The sequence below is a fragment of a genome, unplaced genomic scaffold, assembly GCF_019419815.1.
Source record: "Pyrus x bretschneideri cultivar Hongxiangsu unplaced genomic scaffold, Pyrus_bretschneideri_v1 Contig14, whole genome shotgun sequence".
Taxonomy (NCBI): Eukaryota; Viridiplantae; Streptophyta; class Magnoliopsida; order Rosales; family Rosaceae; genus Pyrus; species Pyrus x bretschneideri.
The window spans coordinates 3,008,572-3,033,344 of record NW_025999435.1 but is presented as its reverse complement, the minus strand read 5'-3'; the positions used below and the strand labels follow the sequence as shown (position 1 = coordinate 3,033,344).

At 37.3% G+C, this 24,773-nt stretch overlaps 4 protein-coding genes across 7 annotated transcripts; 1 reads left to right on the top strand and 3 right to left on the bottom strand.

Moving 5' to 3' along the window:
- Positions 1-313: 313 nt before the first annotated feature.
- LOC103953627 (vesicle transport protein GOT1) lies at positions 314-3,597 on the bottom strand. Its single transcript, XM_009365390.3, has 8 exons — positions 3,452-3,597; positions 3,237-3,292; positions 3,059-3,105; positions 2,662-2,753; positions 2,435-2,515; positions 2,239-2,336; positions 2,070-2,151; positions 314-664 (listed from the first exon to the last, which is right to left on the bottom strand). Exons 3-8 carry the CDS (start codon positions 3,087-3,089, stop codon positions 626-628), a joined length of 423 nt encoding a protein of 140 aa, XP_009363665.1. The 5' UTR covers positions 3,090-3,105; positions 3,237-3,292; positions 3,452-3,597; the 3' UTR covers positions 314-625.
- Positions 3,598-4,450: 853 nt separating this feature from the next.
- LOC103929924 lies at positions 4,451-10,027 on the bottom strand. Of its 2 annotated transcripts, none has more exons than XM_048579766.1 (8): positions 9,075-10,027; positions 8,691-8,737; positions 7,475-7,584; positions 7,205-7,364; positions 6,353-6,445; positions 5,540-5,671; positions 4,980-5,081; positions 4,451-4,797 (listed from the first exon to the last, which is right to left on the bottom strand). In XM_048579766.1, exons 1-7 carry the CDS (start codon positions 9,865-9,867, stop codon positions 5,028-5,030), a joined length of 1,389 nt encoding a protein of 462 aa, XP_048435723.1. In that variant the 5' UTR covers positions 9,868-10,027; the 3' UTR covers positions 4,451-4,797; positions 4,980-5,027. The 2 variants fall into 2 exon arrangements, with proteins under 2 accessions (XP_048435723.1, XP_009337462.2); XM_009339187.3 differs by having other exon boundaries at positions 8,691-8,746; positions 9,075-10,022.
- A 1,761-nt stretch (positions 10,028-11,788) lies between these two features.
- On the top strand, positions 11,789-15,655 carry LOC103929922 (2-(3-amino-3-carboxypropyl)histidine synthase subunit 1). 2 transcript variants are annotated; one of them, XR_007256640.1, is made up of 4 exons: positions 11,790-12,166; positions 12,749-14,092; positions 14,235-14,291; positions 15,311-15,655. XR_007256640.1 is itself a non-coding variant. In XM_009339184.3 (3 exons), the coding sequence occupies exons 1-2, from the start codon at positions 12,152-12,154 to the stop codon at positions 14,090-14,092; spliced, it is 1,359 nt and encodes a 452-aa protein (XP_009337459.2). In that variant the 5' UTR covers positions 11,789-12,151; the 3' UTR covers positions 15,311-15,655. The 2 variants fall into 2 exon arrangements, 1 of the variants encoding a protein (XP_009337459.2); XM_009339184.3 differs by lacking the exon at positions 14,235-14,291 and having other exon boundaries at positions 11,789-12,166.
- A 178-nt stretch (positions 15,656-15,833) lies between these two features.
- Positions 15,834-24,628, bottom strand: LOC103929919 (CMP-sialic acid transporter 3). 2 transcript variants are annotated; one of them, XM_009339178.3, is made up of 16 exons: positions 24,318-24,628; positions 23,559-23,770; positions 22,788-22,904; positions 22,123-22,179; positions 21,743-21,820; positions 21,168-21,212; positions 20,120-20,179; positions 19,798-19,920; positions 19,555-19,632; positions 18,677-18,746; positions 17,684-17,791; positions 17,337-17,470; positions 17,093-17,172; positions 16,707-16,752; positions 16,557-16,619; positions 15,834-16,188 (listed from the first exon to the last, which is right to left on the bottom strand). In XM_009339178.3, the coding sequence occupies exons 2-15, from the start codon at positions 23,724-23,726 to the stop codon at positions 16,569-16,571; spliced, it is 1,215 nt and encodes a 404-aa protein (XP_009337453.1). In that variant the 5' UTR covers positions 23,727-23,770; positions 24,318-24,628; the 3' UTR covers positions 15,834-16,188; positions 16,557-16,568. The 2 variants fall into 2 exon arrangements, with proteins under 2 accessions (XP_009337453.1, XP_009337456.1); XM_009339181.3 differs by having other exon boundaries at positions 15,834-16,163.
- Between the last annotated feature and the right edge of the window lie 145 nt (positions 24,629-24,773).

The window sequence follows — 24,773 nt, the reverse complement described above, 5'->3', positions numbered from 1 at the left end:
CTCGTCATCACTTCATGCTAGTGGTATGGAGTGTTTGGAATTTCTACAATGACGGTGATATTTCCATAAAAATGCTGACAAAATCAGAAAAAGAGATGAAAGGAGGGGGTGAAGTCAACAAATTTCATCAATATTCTCAACATACTGGTTAAATATCGAAAAAAAACTTTTATAATTCGCCTAAGCCAATGTTTAAAATTTCCTAAAGTATAATTTTAAATTTCTACCATTTTATCGAAAACAATCGATACTGATATATTCATCAATATCTCCACTTGTACTAATATTTTAAACATACTAGTGACATGATAGATTACCAAGTTTCCAAACATTAGATAGTTATTTGAAATGTTTTTTCTAAGAATTTTACACTTAGCAAAGGTAACAAAATAAGCAAAAACCAAGACAGAGTAGTACACATAAAGCTCATATGTAATTTTCAATTTCACTTCCTTTTTTTTTTTTTTTTTTTTTTGGTAAACGATAAAAGCCCGTTCACTGAGATCATTTCCTACGGTCACTTTGGAAACTGAATAAAAAGAATTATGCTGCGCCATCTAAAAAGTATTTTACAAGAAATTACAGGTTCGCCTGCCCGCAGATTAGTGGCACTCTGTTTCCTTGCTTACACAGGCACCCGTCGGCCACGATATCGATCAAAGACCTGCACATCAGAGTGGGTTAGGGGGTAAACACAAACAAGTCATCTAATTGCAATGGGAATAGTACAGATAAAGCTCATATTCAGGCAAGAAGAAATACAAATATAGACGTAGAGTCACAGATAGACAGACTATATCCTCGATTATTTGAACTCCCTGTTGTGCAAGGAGGTGCCACCGTAATATATGATATATATTGACAGATTGTCCTCGATTATTTGAAATTATTGTTTTGCAAGGAGGTGCCACCGTAATATATGATATATAATGATAAAGTGCTACCAACCTAATGGAAGAGACTCTACGGTACCACAGAAAGCTTATATTGGGCACGAAATTGTGAAGTTGGCTTATATTAGCTAGAGCCTAGATGGGAGCTGAAAGTCTTCGATTCCTCTGTTGGAAGGTTATATAAATCACAAGGTACTAACTTAACCCCATAATTAATCTTACAACCATTACTCTATTTAGGAGTAAAGCAACAACTGGTCTAAACTAAATATAATTCGGACAAAATATGTTAAGAAACATGACAAATATGTCCTGTTTATTACTATAAAAAAGGTTCAAAGCTCTTTCAAATTTGTTTCCAGGTAAATCCAATTAACTTGCTGAAACACCATGTGTCAATTAACCCCTTGCCCTTTGATATTTCATTTTTAGTTCTCCAAGTCAAACGCCAAGACATAATAGAAATACAATTTACACATATTTTGACTTACGAAAAAGAATGAAAAGTATAGCATAATCCTTAAGACAATACATAAAAATCAAGAACTGTTCTTTTCTTAATTAGATATCAAAGTGTACTCTTTGTTTTTGAGACAAAAAAAATGTGCTTACTTGTGTTTAAAACTTATTCACTACGACTAATGATCTAAACAGTTATGATTACGAAAACTGCCAACAAAAGAAGCTGAGAATTGTTCACAAGATGAGAAATGAAGATAAGGTTGAATACAAGTCTTTTGTGCATTTAGAGTTTCCTTTACAAATGAAGAAAGAAAGCAAATTATCTTTCAATGAAGTTTTTAGATTGTTAGAAAAAGAAGGGTGTGTAATCAACACGGTCTCTTACTTTTGTATATACCATCCAGCTTAGGCAAAAAGGCTCAAGTTTGCATTATCTATCAGTTACGTCAAATAATCTCTTAGTACTGAACAATGTGCTCCTCATTCCTACACGTTCGTCTTCATGCTTAACAATAATTAACCAGGGTTCTAAGACCAGAAAAATGGCTAGGCTAACTCCCATGCCAAATACAGATGTAAATCGTGTTATTAAAACAAATAAGACACAAGGGCTTCCCAGTTTTTACTTGAATGGCCTTCATGTATGTGCAATTCGAGCAGACATTGCATAAAATTAATCCACTATTATGAAAGATTAATAGCAAATAAACATACCGATCTAACATATGGCTGTTGAAACAGCCAGCCAAGAACTGGAATCTTCTGAATAAAAACTGCCAGTGTTGGCCAGAAGCCGCTGCACAACACATTCCATCAGCAACTTCATATATGCAGAAATCAATTTATTAGTATGAAAAAGATCAAAGTAAAAAATCCTAGAGACCTGAAGAGTACGATGAACCCATATGCCTCCAAAATCATGCCAATAATAGGCCACCCTATGATCACAAAGAAGAAGCCAACACCAAAAGAAATTGTTCCCTGTACAGTTAAAGGAAAAAACCTGGTTAAAAACAAAAGTTACAATACATGCACGGACAAACATGCGCGCATGGAGAAAAAGGTTAATCGTCATAAACCTTATAATTTTGACGTTTCATGAAGAATTGCATCGTGGGCTTAAATCCAATGGTTAAAGTCACTCCTGACAAGAAGAGGATCTGATTAAGCACCACAAACAAATGAGCAGTGTTAAAACGCGGATCAAGTAGAACAATAACTAAAACAATAAAAGGTACAACTACAACCACAGAGAAAAGACGGCAACACAAAAAGAAGCCTTGGTATAATTATAAAAGACACTTACATTTCCCATTGCAAGCAATCCCTTGTCAAAGAAGAAAGCCATTCCCAGGCACGTGAAAAATATACCGAATCCGGTCAAGCCTAGTCCAATCTCTGTTACAATTGCACAAACAACAATTTAGATTGGAGAATATCGTTACTGACATCTCGTGTCTTACAATACACTAAATTATCTTTCAAGTTTTCAAACAATTAACTATCAGTATTACCAAAAACAAACTGATCACATAAACAAGATTACATAATATACGTATCGAACAAAGTAATTAAAAGCATCCAAATGTAACAAGTTGTTCACTAAACAAGATACATATGAATATATTGATCAAACAGCGTAATCAAAAGCATCCAAATCTCTTGGAAAACTACGAGAAGCAAAAAATACTAAAATTACTCACTTTTTCTATCATTCATCTCGAAGGAAACCATTTTCGCTGTAAATTCGCTGCAAAAACCAACACCGAATTAGCAGATCTATTAAAACGAATCAATGGAAGCGAATCGGAAGGTAACAAAAATTAGGGCTTCGATTGAGAATTTTAGAATCGCAGAACAAATGGATGCGGCAACACTCACCTTGAAGAAATACGACGCAAACAAACACGGCTTCACGACAAGGATCTTACGAGGACCTGCAGAAGAGAAATTCCGATCAGTCAGAGCTCCGATTGGTTCCCGGGAAGAAAGCCGAGAAGCGAAAGTCAAAATCGAGCCCTAATTTTTCATTTTTTTATTATTTTCCGAGGGTTTCTCTCGGCAACCAAACAGAGTTTAAGAGCGTCGAGTCTTACAGCGAGCGAGAGAGAGAAACTACGTGAGTGTGATGCAGACTGAGACGGTTGGAGCGGAAATGGTTTGTTAGAGAGAGAGAGAGAGAGGGAGGGCGCGTGACAAACACGAATGTACTTGGTTTTCTGCTGCTTCAAAACAAAGGAAGAAAGGGGTGAGAGGTCAAGTAATGTGAAGGTCAGTGCCACGGCGTATTTTAGACGAACAAGAAATGGTCCCACTAAAATGCGCGTGTGATGAAATCAATAGGCGTTAATCCAGTTTTATTGGCTAGACAACATCACCACTTTTCTTACTATATTTTTTCGAACCACCCAAAAAAAAAAAGAGTTTCTAAGATGTTCACACACACATTTTTACATTCATACCTCCCGTAAGCTCATCCAGAAACGCATGAAATCTTCTACCGTGAATGATAACGTTGCCAAGAATTGCAACGGTGATGGGAATTTCGACGAGTTAAGGTGATAATGATGTCAGCTATTGGTTACGTATTAGCAACAATTGAACTGCTTTTGTATTTAATGACATTTGTAAACTTTCAGTAAGTTTTAAAGTTTGTTTTGATTTAAGTTATGACTTTATAGCATTAATGCATTGTCCCACTTTGAAAAACCGTCTTAAGAAGGGGTCCTTATATACAAGACCCTTAAAATCTCAATATTGATTTGGTACCGATATGCTTTTATAAAAAATGAGTATAAAAAAAAGCTGAGCTCAAAAATGTGTGTGGTAAACACTTAAAAACAACTTATTTTCACAATTTTTGGTTAAAATAAGCTGAAAACACGAAGTAATTTTTTTTCAAAACACAATAATACCAAACCAACCCTCAGAAACGGGCTCAAAATCTGGCGCATAGAATATTTTATGAACAAATTTATATCTTAGCTATCCCATAGCGATGGTGAATTAGGACTTTTCATACCTGAAGAATAAGTGCACGCTTTGTATTGTGTCATCAGGTTCGTTATCTCAGTCACTGTGGATTAATTAAGTGATGATTATAACATACCTTCCATTCAATTCTGTCTAAATAATGGTTATGACAGGCTACGAAATGTGAATGTTTTTCTGCGTTCGTAAACATACGTTTCTTCTGTGTTTTGTTTTGCATTCGAGGTCTTTGGTTTTCTTCGTGATCTTTGATTCTTGGATCGTTCTTCTGCTTCCGCTTCTCGGATTATATGATATGATAACAGAACGAACAAATTGGTGCAAATACAGACATTGATCACAGATGTAAATACACAACCTTATGTGCTGATGATTATTTACCCAGTAAACTACTTTTATTGTTCATCATCATCATCGATTCATCATCGCCAAGACCTCTCGAAGATCGCATCTGCAAGGAAAATGAGGAAAACTGTTAGGAAAGAAAGAAAGATAATCAAGTTGATGCGTCGGACTTATAGACAGAATTGTCAACAGAAAACCATAATGACGTAAAAATAATACAGTTTCGGCATCCACAACGAAAAACCAAATTTCATCCCAAGAGTGGATAAGCGGGTCAAGATCAACAACCTTTCACTTTCAGCTAGAAAGTTTAGTCTGTCTCCCCGTATGGGTAGTCTACACGGCATCCATGATTTCCCCGTCCAGCCCCAAAAATTGTCCGTCGGGGTTCTGTCATAAAAATGAGTAAATAAATAAGTAGCCAAAATACCAGACATCAGACATTGAGACAAAGAATCCTAGAAGACTTGTTTCAATTTTTTTGCTTCAGACCAAAACCACAACGCCTGGACTTGAGCTAACCCAAATGAATCTGGATTCACTTTTGGAGACAACTCTGAGATATTGCTAAAGTTTACACTGCCAACTGTTCAGAAAATGTGGCGACGTATACTGCAGTAAGTAAAAATCGGTGACCTAATTATTCCTAATTCTCAGCAAATCGGTTCTTGTCTTATGCCTGATTTCTATATCGATGGTGCTAAAACTTCATAGTAAAAGTTAGTTTGCTCACACAAGTTATAAAAAACCACTCTTAGAGATATACTTGACCAAAATAACCACTCTCAGGGATTTGTCGCATTATTTGCATAAAATAAAAGTTGCAAATTGAGAATTATGCCACGCACCAAACCCAAAGCTTCTGCTGCTCTTCTTTGGCTTTCTTCACTGCAAACGCCAGTGAGCATGCTCATTAGAAATTCCCTCTGATCCAATTTCAAATGTTTTTCCAAGCCTCGAGCTACCATCTCCATCTCAGGCTGCAAAATAAACTCATAATTAAAGCCACTCAGTTTGTGATGCAGCATATGTAAATAAAAGGAACTAAAGCAGGCCAAAGAAAATGTTCTCTCACATAGGCATTTGACTATAGTAATACGAAAGCCTCTAACACCAGATCACAAATGACTGTCTTAAAGATCAAGCTATAGGATTGATCAGAACATAACTTTTAGCATTAATGTAAAACCATTGCGATGATGTGAAAATGGTGCAAGGAGAAAAATGTTTTCAAACACAACCAAGGTACATTATACAATGGTAAACAACACCAATGCCTCTGAATTTTAAAATGTGCCCCATTGCTCCCTGAAGTTTGGATTTGTACTTGGTAAGGAAGTTTACTTGGAATAATTGTTCATATCACCAGCCCATAACAACTTATGCGTGTACAAATTGATGGGGAAAGAGAGGTTTCTTGAATGATAAGAGAAGGGATGGGTATGGGATTGAGTCAGAGAGTAGGGAAGAATAGATAATAGAGACTGACCCATTTGTCATTAGGTGGTCATGCGCCGAGCACAAAATAAAAATTAACCAAACAATATAGATGCTTTTAGAGTTTATGAACCAAAAAATCATGACGAAATCCCCAAAATAATAAAGTATAAAGGAAATATCTAGATATGGTATATTCATTTATAAATAAAAAATCCACATACAGAGGACTCCTCGGGAGGGAATATCCGCAAAAGCAGGCATATCTTTGACAGTTCGACTAATGCTTCTGCATGTTTACTTTGCATTACCAATGCCTGCAGTCAATCAGTTGGGAAAAAGACCTTTAAAAATTAAGTGGAGTAGAGAAGGTGTTATCTGAAAGGTAAAAGGATATTTCCAGAAAAATCCATAAAAGAGTATACCTAAAATTTACAATGGAGAACATCGAAATATAGGTCCAAAACTCAATATTAATCACTAAAGTAACATATGCCCGAAAAACTCCCATGAATACAGAATCCAATAAATAAAAAATTAAGAATACCAGGACCCCAAACAGACAAGTTGAAGCAAAAATTTAGTTAGTAATCATTTCTGACAAAGTGATGAATTGTTTTCAGAAATGTTAACTAAATAACTGAGGCTTCGTGTCTTTTTAATTGGAGGCCTCGTATTTTTATTTTCTTAGATTACTGGATTCTATAAGTTCTGAATTATTGAGATTCTACAGCATAAGTTACTGGCATGCTAATTTTTGTTCCAAATCAAAATTAAAGTTCAATGGGTAAGTCTTGTAGAGGGTCTAAACCTGCCTGAGATTGATACTCACAATGTCTCTACAACAGAAAAGAGAGCTATAATTCCCTAAAGCATTCATTTCAGATTTAACCTTCTACATTCTCACAGAATATTCCCCCAAATATTGTGCACGAGTTTTCTTTTTAACTTTGGCTTTTGGAGAATATGATGTCAAAATAACTGTCAATGCAACGAGAGACACTTCACATCATTTTCAGTTTGCTTGCAAGCTTATGACACGAACATGGTCAAAAGAACAAAAGTAGAAAAATTACCCACGCCTGCAGAAAACGTGAGCGTGTACGTGCAGCCACTGCTGCAGACATAATTCTTGCAGCACGAATGTTGTCAAGGCCAATATTCCCGGCAAGCCCAGCAATGAAATGGCAAACATCTTCTCCGTCAATCCGAACACAAGTCGAATGACTTGGGGCCCTGTCATATAACTAGATAAGTTATACCACCAGGAGAAAGCAAAGTAGCCGAAACAAAGAAAAATATTGGAAACTACTGAAATGTTGAAGCATTCCATCTGAGAATCACACCTGCTGCAAACATTTAAGACATATTCAACAGACACCCGGTAGAACGAATCTCGTGTATTTGTTGTATCAAAGGAGACCCGTACTCCAGATGTCCTGCATATTTGACGTAACTGCTCACCCACTCAGGCAAAGGACATACAATGTATTATGAATGATCAGTTAACACAGCATAAAATTGTAATAAAACCATCAAGAAAGAAATTACGGTAATGATTCAGATTTTATAGAAAGGATTGTTTACCAGCAGTTAACAATCCATTAGAGAGCACATGTTAAATAAAAAACTCAAAATATAAACTTAACAAGCTATTGATATTCACAAACAATACATCGAACCAAACATGCTCATCAAAACAATTTGAGAACATAATATTTCAAGAGAGAACCCTATAGAATCGTATTTAGTATTTTTTTTTTTTTTTTTAATTTTCACTTGATGCACTACAAATTGATTCTTTCAAATCATCCTACATATATATATATACAATAAATATAGGGAGAATAACATTTTGGTGAAACTTTTAAAACCTGTGAAATGTCCATGGTTAACAAATATGTTAGACTTAGACAAAAGGAATTTAATTTGCAAGGGTCAAAATAGTGAAAGACAATGCAAGTAAAATCGAAGAGTCAATTTAATAAAATATTGTATGCTAGAACTGTTTCAGAGGTTCAAATAAGAAAGCCGTATGACAAAACTGATGCCAACATGACCTCTTAATTCCCCATATCAACAAGGTTCTCACATATGAACATTGATATTGTAAAAATCCTAAAAAAACCCACAACTTTCAAATATAGTAACAAACATTGTAACACTCTGCATAATCTTTAGATAATATAAACATTCATTCTCACATGGTGCAAGAGCTACGTCCCCTCTTCCATTAGGTGCACAGTAGTTTAATATTGTATCCATGTGAGTAAAACATGCTTGCAAACAATTAACTTATTAACAGCAAGATTGTTATGTTACACTTTTTTAGGCTAACATATCAGCAGAAACCTCACAAAGAGTGCCCTAAACTGAATTAGTGCTACTGCTACATCAACAAAGAAATCTATAAAAATCTCATGATGTATACGTATAAGAAGTGTGTGAACCTACAAAAACATGTATGTTAAAGCACCTACCTATGTATTTATCAACCAATCATGAGACTGTAAATTTCATAAAAGTAATGCACAAATCAACTAGATACACAAAAGCACTGACATGAATAATGTCATCCTCCCCTATGTCCTTTCCGCTCATTCTATTGTCTGTGATCACTGGAAATCAAGTGGATGAGTTGGCAATTAGGATGTAAATTGTGATCAAAACATTATGAAACTCTGAGAAGTGTGCCAATTTTACCTACAACAAAAGGAAAACCCCAAATGAAATCAAGTTAATATGAGCTCCTTAAGTGGTATTTAAGCAACTCGAAAATATTAAATTGCAACTGTAATGAAAACTTGAAGATTTTGGTAAACTGCAGTTATATATGCCACTCCACCGAAACCAAATTAATTTCGACATGAATCTATATGCAAACAGTACCGTAGAAAGTCATAAATATAAAAGTGAGAAATGAAAGGAAAAAGGAAACAAACAGACCTCTAACCAATCTGTCTGCTTCTCCCTGGTAGTACTCCTTATCCACCCCCGGACTCTGCTGCGGTGCTGAGCTCGGCCACCAGCTCGGCAGCTTCTTCGCCCACCGAACCGGATTCTTTAACATCCTCCCCAAACCATCCACCATCCTACTCTTCGGCATTGACAGCGGATTATCCAAAATCCCAAAATTCTTTCTTTTCCTCGCATCAACTCTCTCCTTCTCCACTATCCCTACCACAACCTCTTTTCCCCCGAGACTCCTATCCCGCCTCACCACCGTCGCCTCCTTGCCATACCCAGACCGACTCCTAAACCCTAACCTGACCAAGGCAACCAAAACCCTAAACCCCAAAACGACGGAGAAGGTGATAATCACCAAATTGCCCACGAAACGCAGCGTGGAAGGGCGACATGAGACGATGACGCGATTACCGGCGTCGACAGAGACGAGAGTGCGGAGGTCTTGGAGGGCGTCGGAGGAGTCGGAGATGAATTGGTTGAGGGTGGAGTGGGAGGTGTGGTAGATGTAATCGAGGTCGAAGGTGGCTTGGAGAGTATCAGGGTTGGATGGTGAAGGAGGGTAGAAATAGGGTTTAATGGTGGTGGAGGTGGTAGTGGTGGTGGTGGTGGGGCGGGTGGTGTTTCGATTGCGGCGAGTTCTGCGGTTGCGATTGGGGGGACGGGGCATGGAGCAGGAGAAGGAGGACTGACATGGGGCGGCGACGGCGGCGGTGGTGAAGCGGTGGAGTGGAGAGTGAGTGGTGAGAGCGTGAGCGTGGGTGGAGAAGTTCATATCATGAATTTTGTGTTTGGAAATTGGAGCTCAGCTGCTCACTCTGTCGGAGTCTGTAAATTTGGTGGCGGCGGCGGCGGCGGCGGTGGTGTAACAGCGTATGGTTTGAAGAAGGAAGAGTGGTGGAGTGTGGAGTTGGGGGAAGAATTGTTGGGAAACTTTCTTGTTAACGACGACTACCGAAAATCTCCTCATCCGTCCAATTTCCCTCCCGCGCTTCATTTCTTTGTTTTCCTAATTGGTTGGTTCCCTACTTCTCACTGGCGCGACCGGCCCGCCGGTTCGGTTCGGGTTTAGGCAACCCAGCCCATCCAACTAATTGTTAGTTGGGTTGGGAAGATTTCTCGGATTATTCCTTTTATACTATTTATTATTTTATTTTTTTAATTAAAGAAATAATTAAAAAATAAAACAACAAGTACAAAAATGAGTAATAATTTTAGTAAAGCCTGGTACGATTCAATTCAATTTTCTGTTCTTTAGAGATTGATTGTGTCGTATATGATTTAAATTAAGTTTATCCAAGTTTACAATTATTTTTAATGTCAATAACCTTGTTTTCTCTAAATAACCATTTATCTATTTGTTTTAAATGCTATGGTATGTATATTGCCTACAAAGAAGAGAGATTAAATTTGTGTTAAAGCACCATCGTGTTCATCAAGGCTGTTCACCCAAATACGAACCCGAGATTTTGTTGTTGCATCTAACTCTTAGATTGTCAACAACTCATTGGTGGTTTAGTGGTAAATGGTGGCTTGCGATGCTTCTTTCAAATTAAAAATAGGAGGTCTTGAGTTTGAAACCCACTGCTGATTTGAAAACCGGATTTGTGGCTAGGGAGATGCTAAAATATCTCTGTGAGTCTTTCCGGCCCTCGAAAATAGTGAATAACCGTGGCCTACCACCAGTTGTCCCTCTTTTTAAAGGAAAAAAAAATCTCTTAGATTGTCTACATACCTGATCATCACGACAATTAAGGCATCATAGTTCACCTCTTAAAAATAATATATGGAGCTGAGGCGAAATATGAAGTATACATGAATAAACAGTTGGCGGTACCACTATTAGAATATTAGTATTAGCGCGCCTCAAATTCAATATAATTATCATACTGCCACCGATTCTTGTCCTTATGATTAAAACAAAGTTCATTATGTAATTTTAGATTTAAAAAAAAAAATAGTCATTCAGTACTATAGTCTGGTGATATTTTTCTTTATTTAGAAGTGAGAAGTTTTAGGTTTAAATCTCGTGGATGGTGAATTCGATATCAAATTAGGCTGCTTATTATGTGATTTTGTCAAACTCTTACCCCTCTTAGTATTAAAATATATTTATTCCACCCCATAGAACACGAAGGAGTTGATACCATTACTATCTACATAAAAATATCGGGTGAATCTATAGGTCTATCTATTTTGTATACATATATCATATAGATGCATGATCCAGCAAGCATGCCCCTTTGTAAAATTTGTAAAGTAAAATAAATAAAGGATTCATGGTAAAATCCTTACACGATGCTTTTTTTTTTTTTTTACATTTTTTTGGCTGATAATGGGATCAAATGGTATAATTTTTTTGTTGGTAGATTGGAGGATTAGAATCTTATTGATTAGTGTACCTATTTGCTTCTCTTGAGGGTTGGTTGGGTAACAAAAATGTCAAATTTTTCGGCACATCATTATGGATTGGATTAGTATTTCTGGTGTATATCCTTAATTCTCTCATCTTTTAAACCTATTCGTTCTATATCCAAAAATGAAATTACCCCCCTTAAAAAATGATAAGTTTTTTTAAGACTTTTCATTAATTTTCTACTTTTATTTATTTATTTTTAATCCAAAAATCAAATTACCACCCCACCAGCCACCTCGACTTCTCCTTATTCGTTCTGACCCCAAAAAAAACAAAAAACCTCCTTTGTTCGTACGCTTACTGCCCCCTCCCTAAACCCTAACAACTCCAGCTGCGACCTCCTTCTCCCCCACCACCTCCTCCTCCTCCTCTCTCTTCCACATTTAACTCCTTTTCTTCCGTTTGGGCTTCATTTCATAGATGCCGCCTCCCTTCTCCATAGCAGTCGGGCGTCATTGAGCATCTTTCATGGTGGGTTGCAGTTGAATACGCGTGTGGCAGCCATTGAAGTGATTACATAAGAACAGAGCTAAGAAATTCTTCTTGCGAGTTGAGACAGAGGACCGAGGTCTGTTTGCCTTCGGTTATGCTCATCCCTGTGAGGCACAAGCTATAGTTCAATTTTCCCTCCGAGTTTTAAGATATGGATCCCAGCCAGGTGAGTTGACTCGGTTCCACATCCAATCCTCTTCAATTTGTTGCTTGCCACTGTATCGGATGCTTGAGTTAGAGATAGGATTCACACGCTCTTTGATCATGCTTATCTCTTCTTCTGTGCCACAATTGTAGGTATATATGTTTTCCTTTTGCATTTTGGGTTTAATGCGTATGGGTTTTGGTTATTTAGGGGCACCTGTAACTCTTTTTCTGTTTGGGTGCTGAGAAAATAAGTGGGAAAGAAAATTTCGCCCCGAATTTGCCTGATTTTATTAACGGGAAAGCATAAAGGATAGTTCTTGGAATGGCTATACAATATGTTGTGGCCATATTTACTTGTATTTTTGCAATTTTTCTGGATTAAGTATGCTCGTCCTTATTATGTTTAGTCTGAATGGTAGATCCGGACTCCAGATTATCTGTAGGCGGATGTTGTTGTTTAAGTGTTTTGATCTTAGTCATTTGTTTGGTTGAGAAGAGCTTCGTGCTAACGAAGAGGAAATTATCTAATCATCCATTAATAAAGCCTGGATTGGTACAATACATTTTGTTATTATTAATTTAGAGGCCTGACATTGTGCAGGAGTCTAGTCTGTTGCCTCTCCCTGATTCTCAGCAGACAAGGAAACCGCATGCGCCACCAAAGCGGTTTGTGAGGAACCAAATTCCGGACTCAATCCTCCACGACTCAGCTCTGAACGCTGCAATAGCCCTCCTTCCCTCCAACTACAACTTTGAAGTCCACAAGTGTGTCTGGCGTGTGCGCTCCACCAATGCCTCACGGGTGGCCCTCCAACTCCCCGAGGGCCTCCTCATGTACTCTCTGGTCCTCTCTGACATCCTCTCCACCTTCGGCGGTGTCTCCCAGTGCTTTGTTCTCGGTGACGCAACCTACGGCGCGTGCTGTGTAGACGACCTTGCTGCCAAGGCACTCGATGCTGACCTCCTCATCCACTTTGGCCACAGTTGCCTTGTCCCACTCCACGTCACCTCAATCCCCTGTCTCTACGTCTTCGTTGAAATCTCAATTGATGTCTCCCGATTAATCCAGACCGTCCATCTCAACCTCCAAAACTCTCACTGTAAAAACCTGGTGCTTGCTGGAACAATCCAATTTGCCTCCGCAATTCGAGCAGCCAAACCTGAGCTTGAAACCAATGGTTTCAAGGTCCTCATTCCACAGTCAAAACCCTTGTCTGCCGGTGAGGTTTTGGGTTGTACTGCCCCAAAAATCTCACGCAAAATAACCAAAGGCAACGAGGAGGAGGAAGAGGAGAGCGTAATGGTGTTTGTGGCAGATGGGCGTTTTCATTTAGAAGCGATTATGATAGCAAATCCGGGGCTGAAGACGTTTCGGTACGACCCATATATGGGGAAACTGTTTTTGGAGGAATATGATCACAAGGGGATGAGGGAGTCAAGGAAGAGCGCAATTTTGAAAGCAAAGGAAGCCTCGAATTGGGGCGTTGTGTTGGGGACTTTAGGAAGGCAAGGCAATCCCAGGATTCTACAGAGACTGGAAAAGAAAATGAAGGACGAAGGTTTTTCTTATACCGTGTTTTTGATGTCAGAGATTAGTCCTCCGAGAATTGCTCTGTTTGAAGACTCAGTCGATGCTTGGATTCAGATTGCTTGTCCTCGCTTGTCCATTGACTGGGGCGATTCGTTTACAAAGCCCCTTTTGAATCCTTTTGAGGCTGACATTGCTCTTGGCTTCATTCCTCCTTGGTGGGACAAAAATAAGAAGAGTGATTCTGGTTGTGCATGTGCTAATGGAAATCGGGTTGGGGAAGAAGATGTTGTTGGGGATTATCCCATGGACTATTATGCTTTGGATGGAGGGGAATGGAATTCCTCTTATGTCAACAAGCCGTCCCGCCCTATTCGGAGAGATTCTGCATCGGCTACTACTGCAAACACTGGATAGGTGAGTTTGCCTTTTGACACATCTGTGTAAATTTTGTTGCAGATTAGTTACCATAGAAGCTGCTTTTATACTGTAGTTTTTCGACCCTTGTAAACCTTATTCAATGTTTTAGATTAATTATGGTCAATTTATGTTGTAGCAGAAAGCTTGGGAAGTTGCAGTGCCTCCTTTCAGGAATTCGCCAAAGATGGGCCTCATGGTACTGCTAATCACCGAGTGTTTGCTCCATTTTTTTGGTTTAATCTAGGTGTTTTGGCTTAACATTATTGAGAGATATTATGAATATATTTTCTCTTCACTTCCTTTATAAAAAATCAAAATTTTGAAATCTCTCTACTTTTTCTCCCATTTTTCTCCAGCAACGGGAAACCTTAATTAAATAGCCCAGCTCCTGTTTTCCTTTAGGTTGTTCTGTTTAGATGACTGGTATTAGTCTGCGTCATGTAGATAGTAAGTGTGCATTGCTCCTTCTATGTGTATCCTTGCGTATGTGTGTTCCCTTTTTTATAATTTTAAAACATATCGAAGGGGGTGCTCGATATTCCCATTCCCAACAATGTAGGACTAACATGGCTGGTGGTCGTACTGCCCTATTATTGATCATGCAATTTTAAAGTAGAGTGGCTACGGAAATTTACATTCTTTCCCAAATGCTCTTCAGTTTACCATATTCACTAGCATGGTCGTGTTAGTTTTTATAAAGTGATTGCAGGGATGATAGTTTAGAATGGTTACTTCGATACTTTTTTAAACTTCGGTTGTGATGTTTATGTACTCTGTTGTGTACTGAAATCTGTGTGGTTTGTCTGTTTCGATTTTGTGGTACATTCAAACTGATGAATGCTTAGAACTATAGGATAAATCTTGGAAGTGCAACATGAAATGGGTCGACAAACTTGCATAAAAAGTTTGCCTATACGAAATCCCGAAGACTCACATGTTTCTCCGCGTTGACTCTAGTTCATACAATTATCCAGTAAAAAAGGACTCAGATTTGTTACTCGATTATGCTCTTGCTAAGCGGGTTTTCACAAAATAGGCTTTCCACCTATGTTCTGAATTTCTCGGACTACTGGGCATCTTAGTTGTGTATCCTTTTGCTCCCTCTCTGACATTCAATTATGGATGTGATAGTTGTTTGTTCCTATTAGAAATTCGCGCTCCTTAGTTCCTCGAACGGGATTGTCATCTGTATGACATTTTTCTCACTTTTCACAGGTGAACGTCGAAGATGCATCTCCTGTTGCATTAGAAGATGAAACTGAAACCGTCGAGCATTTCTAGCAGAACCTAAAAGCGATATGTTACGGTAGATGGTGTCTTGCATTTTGGCGTGGAGAATACAGCATTTGGCATGCTATTAAGTTGATCTAATACGACCTGGTGATTTCAAGCTCGCTTGTTCACTTACTGAACAACCATTTACACATTCAAAGGTGCTTATTTGAGTTCGATATGGATTTCAAGATCGAGTTGCGACAGGCAATGGTGTCCGAAAAATATATGTAACATTCTCAAATTGAAATGAGGCAATTAGCGAATAATGATATTTGATCATTTTTATGCTCCTCTTCCAGAAAACAATTTACATGGAACAAGTTTACGATCACTATGACATCACGGTGTAATAATGCCAAAACTTACACATGACGATGTATGGATCTAATTCCGAATGAAACAAAAAGAAACATACAAAAATTGACATTGGGGGTCAAATACCCATGTGATTCAAGGCAAAGAATGCATAGAAACGCTATTACAAATCACATTGGTAAAGCTTAAGTAAAGTGCATGTAGGATTCCAATATTTGTCGACAACATATTACTGTTCTCTCTCTCTCTATCCCAATTTCCTGCAGCAAAAAACTGGGATCACCTAACGGCGTGTATCCTCCAAAATTCGTTTATAAACCGCTTTACACACCAACTTAGGGAAACCCCGTGACATGGGAAGAGGGATCCCCGATAAACAGTATAAAAAGTGTTTCTTCTCGGATTAATTTATTGAATGTTTGAGGAACCTCGCTTTGCTTCATCCCTTGTATCATTGCAATTCCTGCCAAAAGAATTCCTTCAAAGAAAAAAGAAAAAAAATCCTGCATCAAAATAACAAACAGTCTGATTACGCACGGAACAAAGCCAGCTATGCCAGCTACAATTGAAGATCTCAGGCTGATAGCATATGGCATTTAGGAAGGCTCCACATTTTTCTTCTCTGACAGACTAAATAATGTCTCGTAAAACATTGTTTGCACACTCTAGCTTTACAACAGGGAAAAAAGGGATCTATATAGCTGGTTTCTAGACGTGACAGTTAATTTAATCGCTGCAAAATGTATAACTAGTCCAGTTTAATTGTTGTTCAATGCGTTTTTTTTTGTTGGTAATATGTCGGTCAACATGGTCAAGTAAAATATGCAGCAGATGCATGTATCCAACTAGTAGTGAAAGAGCAATAACATACTCCAATTAACTTTTAGATGGGAAGAAGGGGCTGTTTTTCGTCAGGGCCTGGTCGGTGACTAGCCTGGAAAAGGTAGACTTGTAAGAAAAGAATGAGGCATATATAAGATAAATATATATTATTTACAAGACAGTAATTTGCAATTCTAACCTCTTCATTTGCCCCTGCTGCCATATTAATAAAGGAATCCTTTGACCTGAATCCAGAAAACAAACTACGTTAGTAACCATGATGAATTTCCAATGAATTTCTCCTTGAGCCTCTCCACAAAATCCCCATAGTTGAGGTTCCATCGTTCCCACTTTTTTGGTTGATTTATGTATACCATATAACTGGTGTTATAGAAAAGGCAAAACATCGAAAGTACATAAAATTCTTAAAATCATTATCCTTAGTGGCCTAGTCCTGTTAGCGCCTAACAATGAAAGATTTGATTCTTTCCTTGGTGTTTATGTCAAGCATACAACAGGAACACAGTAATTTGTACATCAAACTCCCAACTAGTGCTGCCATGGGTGAAAAGAATGAGCAGATACCTGAGTTTATCATCGACATCTATCATTTCCAGCTTCCCATTTTGTTCCTCCTCCTTGATTTTTGAAATGGGAGAAAAGAACTATACAGAAAAATAAAAGAAACAATGGTCAGCAAACGATTTGATAAGAAAACAAATAGAAATCTATAGAAAGGTCTCTCTAAATTACACACTTTTTTTTCTTTTGAAAATAGATCTTCATATTATTATCAACTAATGTGAAAAAAGAAGACTCAAGAGACTACCTGGTGCATCGAAATGAAGACAATAGAAATTCCTAAAACAAAGTTCATAGTCAATTTGTGACCAAACAGCAAAGCAGATGCTATGCCTGTGAAGATAGTGGCCACTGTGGACGAGTACTTCTTTAGAATTGTATCTGTAAAAAATTGAATGGCATCCTTTGATTAAAGAGGCGAGAAAATGAAATTTAACAAAAAACTGTCACAGTTGATGAAATCATAAGCTGAAAACAAAATCTCGCCCTTCTTAAAGTGTACTTAGGAGCAATCTTGATATTACAGCAAGTGTTTCCGTACCAAACTGGCATGACATATAAACCTACCTAAAGTTGCTATTGCAGGAAACTAACCTGCATATTTGAAGAAAAAAGAGGACAGAATTCCTTGTGCTGCATTGTTAGCTATCAGAAACATTGTAGCTCTTGAATGACCATGAAGGATATCAAAGCTACCTGGACCTGAAACATTCAAACATGAAGTTACAGCTCAAAAGACCTATTTCGAAATTTCATAAAATTTCGTCAACAGAATACCACTGCAAAAGCGCAATGAAGTTCTTATCTGTAAATTGGACCCTCCTATACCATTTAACTATATTGAACAACAATCCTATCCAAAACCATATTGATGGGTAAAATATAGCTAAGGATATAAGTAGTGGTGCTACTAGAGTCAACAAATTTGAATCTGTACATTGAATATTATATGTGAGAAATGAGAGTAGTCGACCAGTGATCTTAATTTTTCCAATTAAGGTTTGTATGCATATGGTTCCCCCTGGAAGGAAGTTCGGAGAATACAATGCCCCAAGGAAGTTCAGGTGACATTCCTATCCAAACTATTGTTTATGATAAATTTAGTGAATAGTTTTATTCAGAGAGCAGAGGTATTGGTAAAGAGATGATATATGTATAAGAGCATGGTTCATCCTTTACAAAAATGCCTTTAAGCTTGGAAAAGGTGAGGATTTATTTTCTCTGTTTGGGGCTCATTGCTTCTTCTATTAGTGCTTTGATATCTGGACCAGAATTTTGAAAGCAACTACTAAAGAAAATTTTTCCAAATAAACCCATTTTTTCCTTAAGCACGTGGTTAAATAGAAAATCAAACCAACCAACTATTAAAGCCATCTTAAATATCTGAAGATAAATTTTAAAGGTGGCACTCTGAGAGCAGTAATGAAATTCTCTTTCAATGCATTTGGATTCTAAACTTGCTTTATGGTCTCAAAATGTCATGTACTACTTCTGTACATGGGACTATCTTTTAGAATGTTTATATATATAAAAATATTTAAACATTTTATTTCTCTGCAGAAACGATAAAAATAGTGTTGTTCATACCTTTGACAATGGCCATTACCAATATTCCTAGAAAGTTGAATATCGCACCATACCCATATAAAAATAAGTTCTGCATAGCCAAAAGAAGACGATAAATTGTTGAATTGTATTTGTCATTTTTCACTAACTGTCCAAACTTGAATTTAACAAAGCATATACAATGAGACTGACTTATATTTGTCATTTTTCAATAACTGTCCAAACTTGAATTTAACAAAGCATATACAATGAGACTGACTTATATTCAATGAGACACAAGTTGCTAAGATATGGTTAAGAAACTCTAGGTTCATACTCAAGCAAATTGGTCACAGATGAAGCCAGGCATCTAAAATAATGTGAAAAATGGCCCTGACGAACCAATTATTTAAAATAGTCTGTGTTTAAGGATAAAGGCATATCCTTCCACCTTGTTGCCGACATCTCGTGGATATATTGTCGGTATGTAATACGCTTCAACGTCAGTGGAATACAAGAAAATTGTGGCAAACTGTCTTATTTTCCTTATACAACCAAAAATCCAGAGAAACTCTGGCAGCATTTCAACTTCATGGACTAAACTAAGTACCAAGAGACAAAAGCATGCTCATCATTTTCAAATTCCAACCCAAATACAACCATATCCATACATCACTTGGGTAAATTTAGAGAAACCAAACAGATAGCTCCACCAAAAATAAAATCACAACACGAGTAACCAAGATCCATGTTGATGCTAGATTAGGCCAAATCAGGTAAGTAGTGACACTGATTACAAGAACAGAAGCAAATAACTATGTGCTACCTTTAGAAAACCATTCCTCAACATCCTTGAATAATAACCTCAGTTACTTTCATGCAGTAGCAAAGAAACAAGTCATAAAAGTCCTATTTCTCACCTGGAGGTATATGCTTGTGTCATATTGGCTCTTCAGAGCATACTCATTATAGACAGAGGCCAACGATGGAACTGTTACCTGTAAGATGAATCTGAGATAAGTCTCCAACATGCATAAAACGTCTTGGAACATAATTTTCAAGAATACTCTATTCAAGCCAGCGAAAAAAGTTATGAACCTAAAGGTGCGTGTTAAACAGGAGGACATCACCAGTAGAAACAACAAATATCATTAATCACTTACAAAGATCAATGTGTAGATGTATGCGCCTGTTGAAACTGGAAGACCTAAAGCAATAGAACCCTCGGGTAAAGATCGTAACTGATTTACACTAATCCCAATGAGCAACAAAGCAAGGGCTTCCCACTGTATCAAAGTAATATCAGTGTGATAAGATATAGCAATCATAGCATCCACAGGAATGTGTTCAAATAAGATGATCCAAAGTTCTAACTGACTACTCCCCATTTGTAGAAACAGGAAAAGAACAGAAAAGCTGGAGTAAAAGAAAAAAATATTTTCTTTTACTTGGCTAAAGAGATGAACAAACAGAAAGGGTACTAACCTGAATTATTGAAAACCGGCGCTTCATTATCATTTTCAACAAAACAGCAATCACCAACACCTGCATGTCCACAATCAAAACTTTATAAATTAAATGGTGACGAATTAAAACAATGACATGTCTAATTCCTTAAAAGGAGACCTGCAGAATTTCTACAGGTGAAACTAAGTGAACTAGACAAAACTATGTTAGCTTATCTTTTCATGCTGGATGCAAATATGCATCCGGAGCTGCTTCCGTGGAAGCAATACCAGTCGTTCAGATTATTTTGTGATATCCATTTATGTGTGTGTAGACAGAGGGTCAGATTATTTTGTGATATCCATTTATGTGTGTGTAGAGAGAGGGAGGGAGGGAGGGAGGGAGGGAGGGAGAGAGAGTATACAAAGAGGGATCCCATTTGATAAATCCAAAAGGGGATCAGACACAAATCAGAAACAGCTAAAAAAAGAATTTTTTTGGGATTGCAGGGTGTCAGCAGTTTTCTGAGTCGAGTGAAATAGAAAGATTCTTTAGGATTATTTGGAGGCGGGTATGGATGAACTTTGTAATTGAATAAGCTTCTGGCCTTTTTTTGACTTTGTAGAGTTCAGGGAGTATTCCTTTCTAAGGTTTTTTTTTTTTTTTTTAATTAAATTATGATAAGATCCCTTGGTTTATCTAGAAAGGTTTTCTAAATATGGTATTTAAGACAATGTGCGCATTCCATCTTCATGCATTGAAGATACATAAAGTATGCCCTAATTTACTGAGTTATCACATTAGTTGTTTATTGAGATTCCAGATAATACTGATGCTCCTAAGTCCTAACACATAGGAATTGGCAACAGTCTTCAATTTGATTAGGTTATGTTTAGCTGAGTTTTTTATTATTGTCAACTTGCAATTGTGTGAAGAAAAATCACAATTTAAATACAGCCATTCGCGGTTGGGGGCGGGGGTTGACAAAATTGACATGAGAGAAGTCACAAAGCAACACTAATCAAATCATGAAATCGTCGTTAACGTCAAAAAGATACCAATAATAATACTGTGAAACTAAAAGTACCTTCAAATTGCTCAGCATCTTCACTGTTGCAGGATTGAAATATAGCTGCAAAAAAGAAGCTTAAATTATTTTATGAACCTTAATCAAGTAAAAAAGCTCTCTAAATTCAATGAATAACCTCCAATGGAGAACAGGAAAAACTTTGGATGACTCAGTAATACATGAAGCCTAAGCAATGACCAATTCTTGTAGCCCATACTATTTCAATAAAACCGCTAGCAACTAAGCAGTTGTGGTATAACCATATCATGTCGCACACGAAGTGGTGTATGGCAACATATCTCTATAATTTGTCTCCATTTTTTAGTGTTTTTTTTTTTTTTCCGTGAGATTGTTTTCTTAAGCTAAACACTGCAAATACTACTTCTCAGTAGACCAGCGAGAATCACTACATAAAAATCTACGGGATAAGAACATGGGGGAGAATCCATAGAGCTAAACATCTTGGTTATATCAAAATTTGACTCTACAGGTATAGCACGAGTCCATCACTCATACTAAAATTTGGAAAGTTAACCATATACGCCACCCGATTACAGAGATGCATGCTAAGAGGATCTATGAAAGAACTATACCTGCATGGTGAACTTTAAATAGTTATTAATAGCATAAAGAAATGCTGGAACAGCAAGAAGCGCATTATTCCGAGCTGCCTGCAAAGAAAAAACACAAATATTGTTGGATCATAAATGACCATGTTTGCCTTTTAAACGTATAAACTCCAAAATAAGAGCACGCTTATCTTATGAGCTAAGCAATATAAGTCAAACATGGATGCCAAGAAATTAGTTAATGAAGAAAACAGACTGGAGCAGACACAGTGTCCTACTACAGACCATGCAGAACAAACTAATGGAGTGCCCAAATTCCATTTATTACGATATCACGAACAGATAGACATTATAAAAACAAGAGCTTAAAGAAATTAACGATTGTAATGCAGTTAAAAGACAACCTGCGTGAATGTGGAAATTGAGAGAAGAGGCTTCTCACCAACTTTCTGATTCCTAGCCTGCAGAATCAACAAAGATGTCAATAAGAAAAAGAAACAAAAGAAAAGTATGCCCATCAAGAAATATATCACAAGTACTTTACGAAATTCCACTTATATAATCTAGAATGTGAGAGCTAGTACCAACTATCAGATATCCTCTCCCTCCATACCCCTCGATTTTAAACTTGCAAAAAACACACAAGCAAGTTTGTCCCTTGGGCATAATTAATTCCACGTTCTTCAAAAGGTGAAAGCTCCTAAGTTCTCACCCAAGCATAAAAAGGGCACTCACCCAAGTGAAGGTGCCTTGCATGGCACTAAGGTATTTACTAGCCTCATCTCAGAACCTCGGCATACAACACAGAAGTTGATGCCAATGACAAGATTTTAAATTTTGTGTAAACTTCATATGGCACCTTATTCCAGGTTAACCAGAATTCTTACAATGTGCTGGAACTTAACAGCACCAAGGAATAACAATAACTCAATCTTATCTTCCTTCTCTTAATAAATATTAAATTTTATTAATTTACCTCATATATCTCCTAAGAAAAGTGGAAAATCAAAAGGTCTTGAATATTTTCGTGCACATTTAAGTAAGGGAGAGAACAAAGTCGTTGACATACCTGCAACAATAGCATAACGACAGCAAATAGAACCTTTGCAGCCTCTGTCAAAAAGTTTACACTAATTGGGCTAAACTCGAATTTTCCATCAACCTTGGACATATAAACCAGAATAGGCTGATTCAAAAGTAAAAATGTAAGCATGTCAGGTAATGATGAAATTGGAATGAAGAACTGCCCAAAAACTTTATAGCAACGGCTTGCAGGTTCATTCATAAACTCAAATCAAGTTTTCACAAGCAAGAATACATTTCCTAAAGGACTTATCAACTTGATTTCAATTTTAATATGCTTCCAAACAACGGTAATCATCTTCATAGTCCAAAACAAGCAAATTAAACTGACATGTTGAATCAGGAGATCAAATTCAACAAAATTACTGGAGCCATTAATGTAACGGAGATGAAAAAAAGATAGATGGAAATGTAATCAATAGTACTATCATGGCAAGCTATGGGAATGACGATGGTTATGGCAGTGTTCATGCTAGTTTGAGAATTGGTAGAAGAATACTGTAGACATCGGTAGCAGCCTTAGTAATTGAGAAAACATGCTCAAACATGTTCAATCATGCAGAAATATCAAATATATGTTTTAAAAATTCCAGATTTCACATATCATTCTTATAAGCATAAAATCATGTACCAGAACATACAGCTACGAGCTACCATGTACTAAACTTCTATACTTGAATTTGAGTATATCTCCTTGTAACCAATCATTTGATTTCCATGAAAGATGAGAAAAATAAGTCCAAATATGAAAACAAACCTGTAAACCGACAAGCATACAATCACCAACGACCAAGAGGACATTGAGAACACGTTGCTTGGACGACACCCTGCTCTTGTGGCGGTCATAGGCCCTGGAGAAAGTTTTACTGTTCGGGGCAACAATCTTTGAATGGCATACACTACATTCTATCATCCCGTTATTCATCAGTTTGCCCCGCCCTCAGTCACACTCTACACAACAAGCAAAATCTACAAAAAAGAAACCAAAAAAATCCAGAATTTAACACAAACATCCCATAATCACATGCCCTCTTAAACACTAATAAGCATTCTTGGTGAAATATTAATCTTATCATAACCATTCATAACGAGCTACACGCGAAAAGATAAAACTCTCAAAATGCATACTTCAGAGTTCAGGCCTACCAAATCAACAAGCCTTCCAGTCCCCAATAAGACCATATTATTAATCCATTTTTATAATCTATCTTTCATTTCTTTATCCTATCCTACACTTTCTTTGCAGCCAAACAGAAGGCAAATGGCAGCTCAATCCGATCAAACACCTCAACAAACTCATCCACCACTCACAAATCAGCATAATTCAACCAGATCTTGCCTTTAGAACAACCAGAACCATACACAAACCTCAAAACCAGCTTAGATCCTCACAGAAACCCTAAATCGAATCAAATAAAACCAGAAACAATACAAACGCAGACAGACCCCAGATCTTGCTGAACTCTCAACCAAAAATTGAGCTCCAATAAAACGGAAAAATTCAAGCGTTACTAACCGGATTGCAGCAACGAACAGACCTAAACCGCCTCCGAACAAAGCATTGATCTGAGGCTTCGATTGGGTCAGATCCACAGTCGCGGCAGCACAGCAAATTCCCACCACTCTCAGAATCTGATCAAAATATATAGAAATCTTGGGAATTTGACGAGAATTCGAATTCCGGAACCTTCCTTTTCGTGCTTCGATGGGAATCCGAATTTCCCAAAGATGCCAGGAATATGCAACGCACACAGAAGAGAAGATGAATTCTGCGGGGAATGTTTGGAAAGAAAGAGCGAGCTCGTTTAACTTTCTCGTCCCAATGTGGAAATGTATCTTTTTAATTAATTAATTAAATTTATTTTTGTTTATTTTCTAAATTTATTTATTTAATTTATTTTTGTTTATTTTATTGCTTTGAGAGTACACAAACACGGAACTTGTGCGCTGGGGGCTGTCACCGACCGACGCC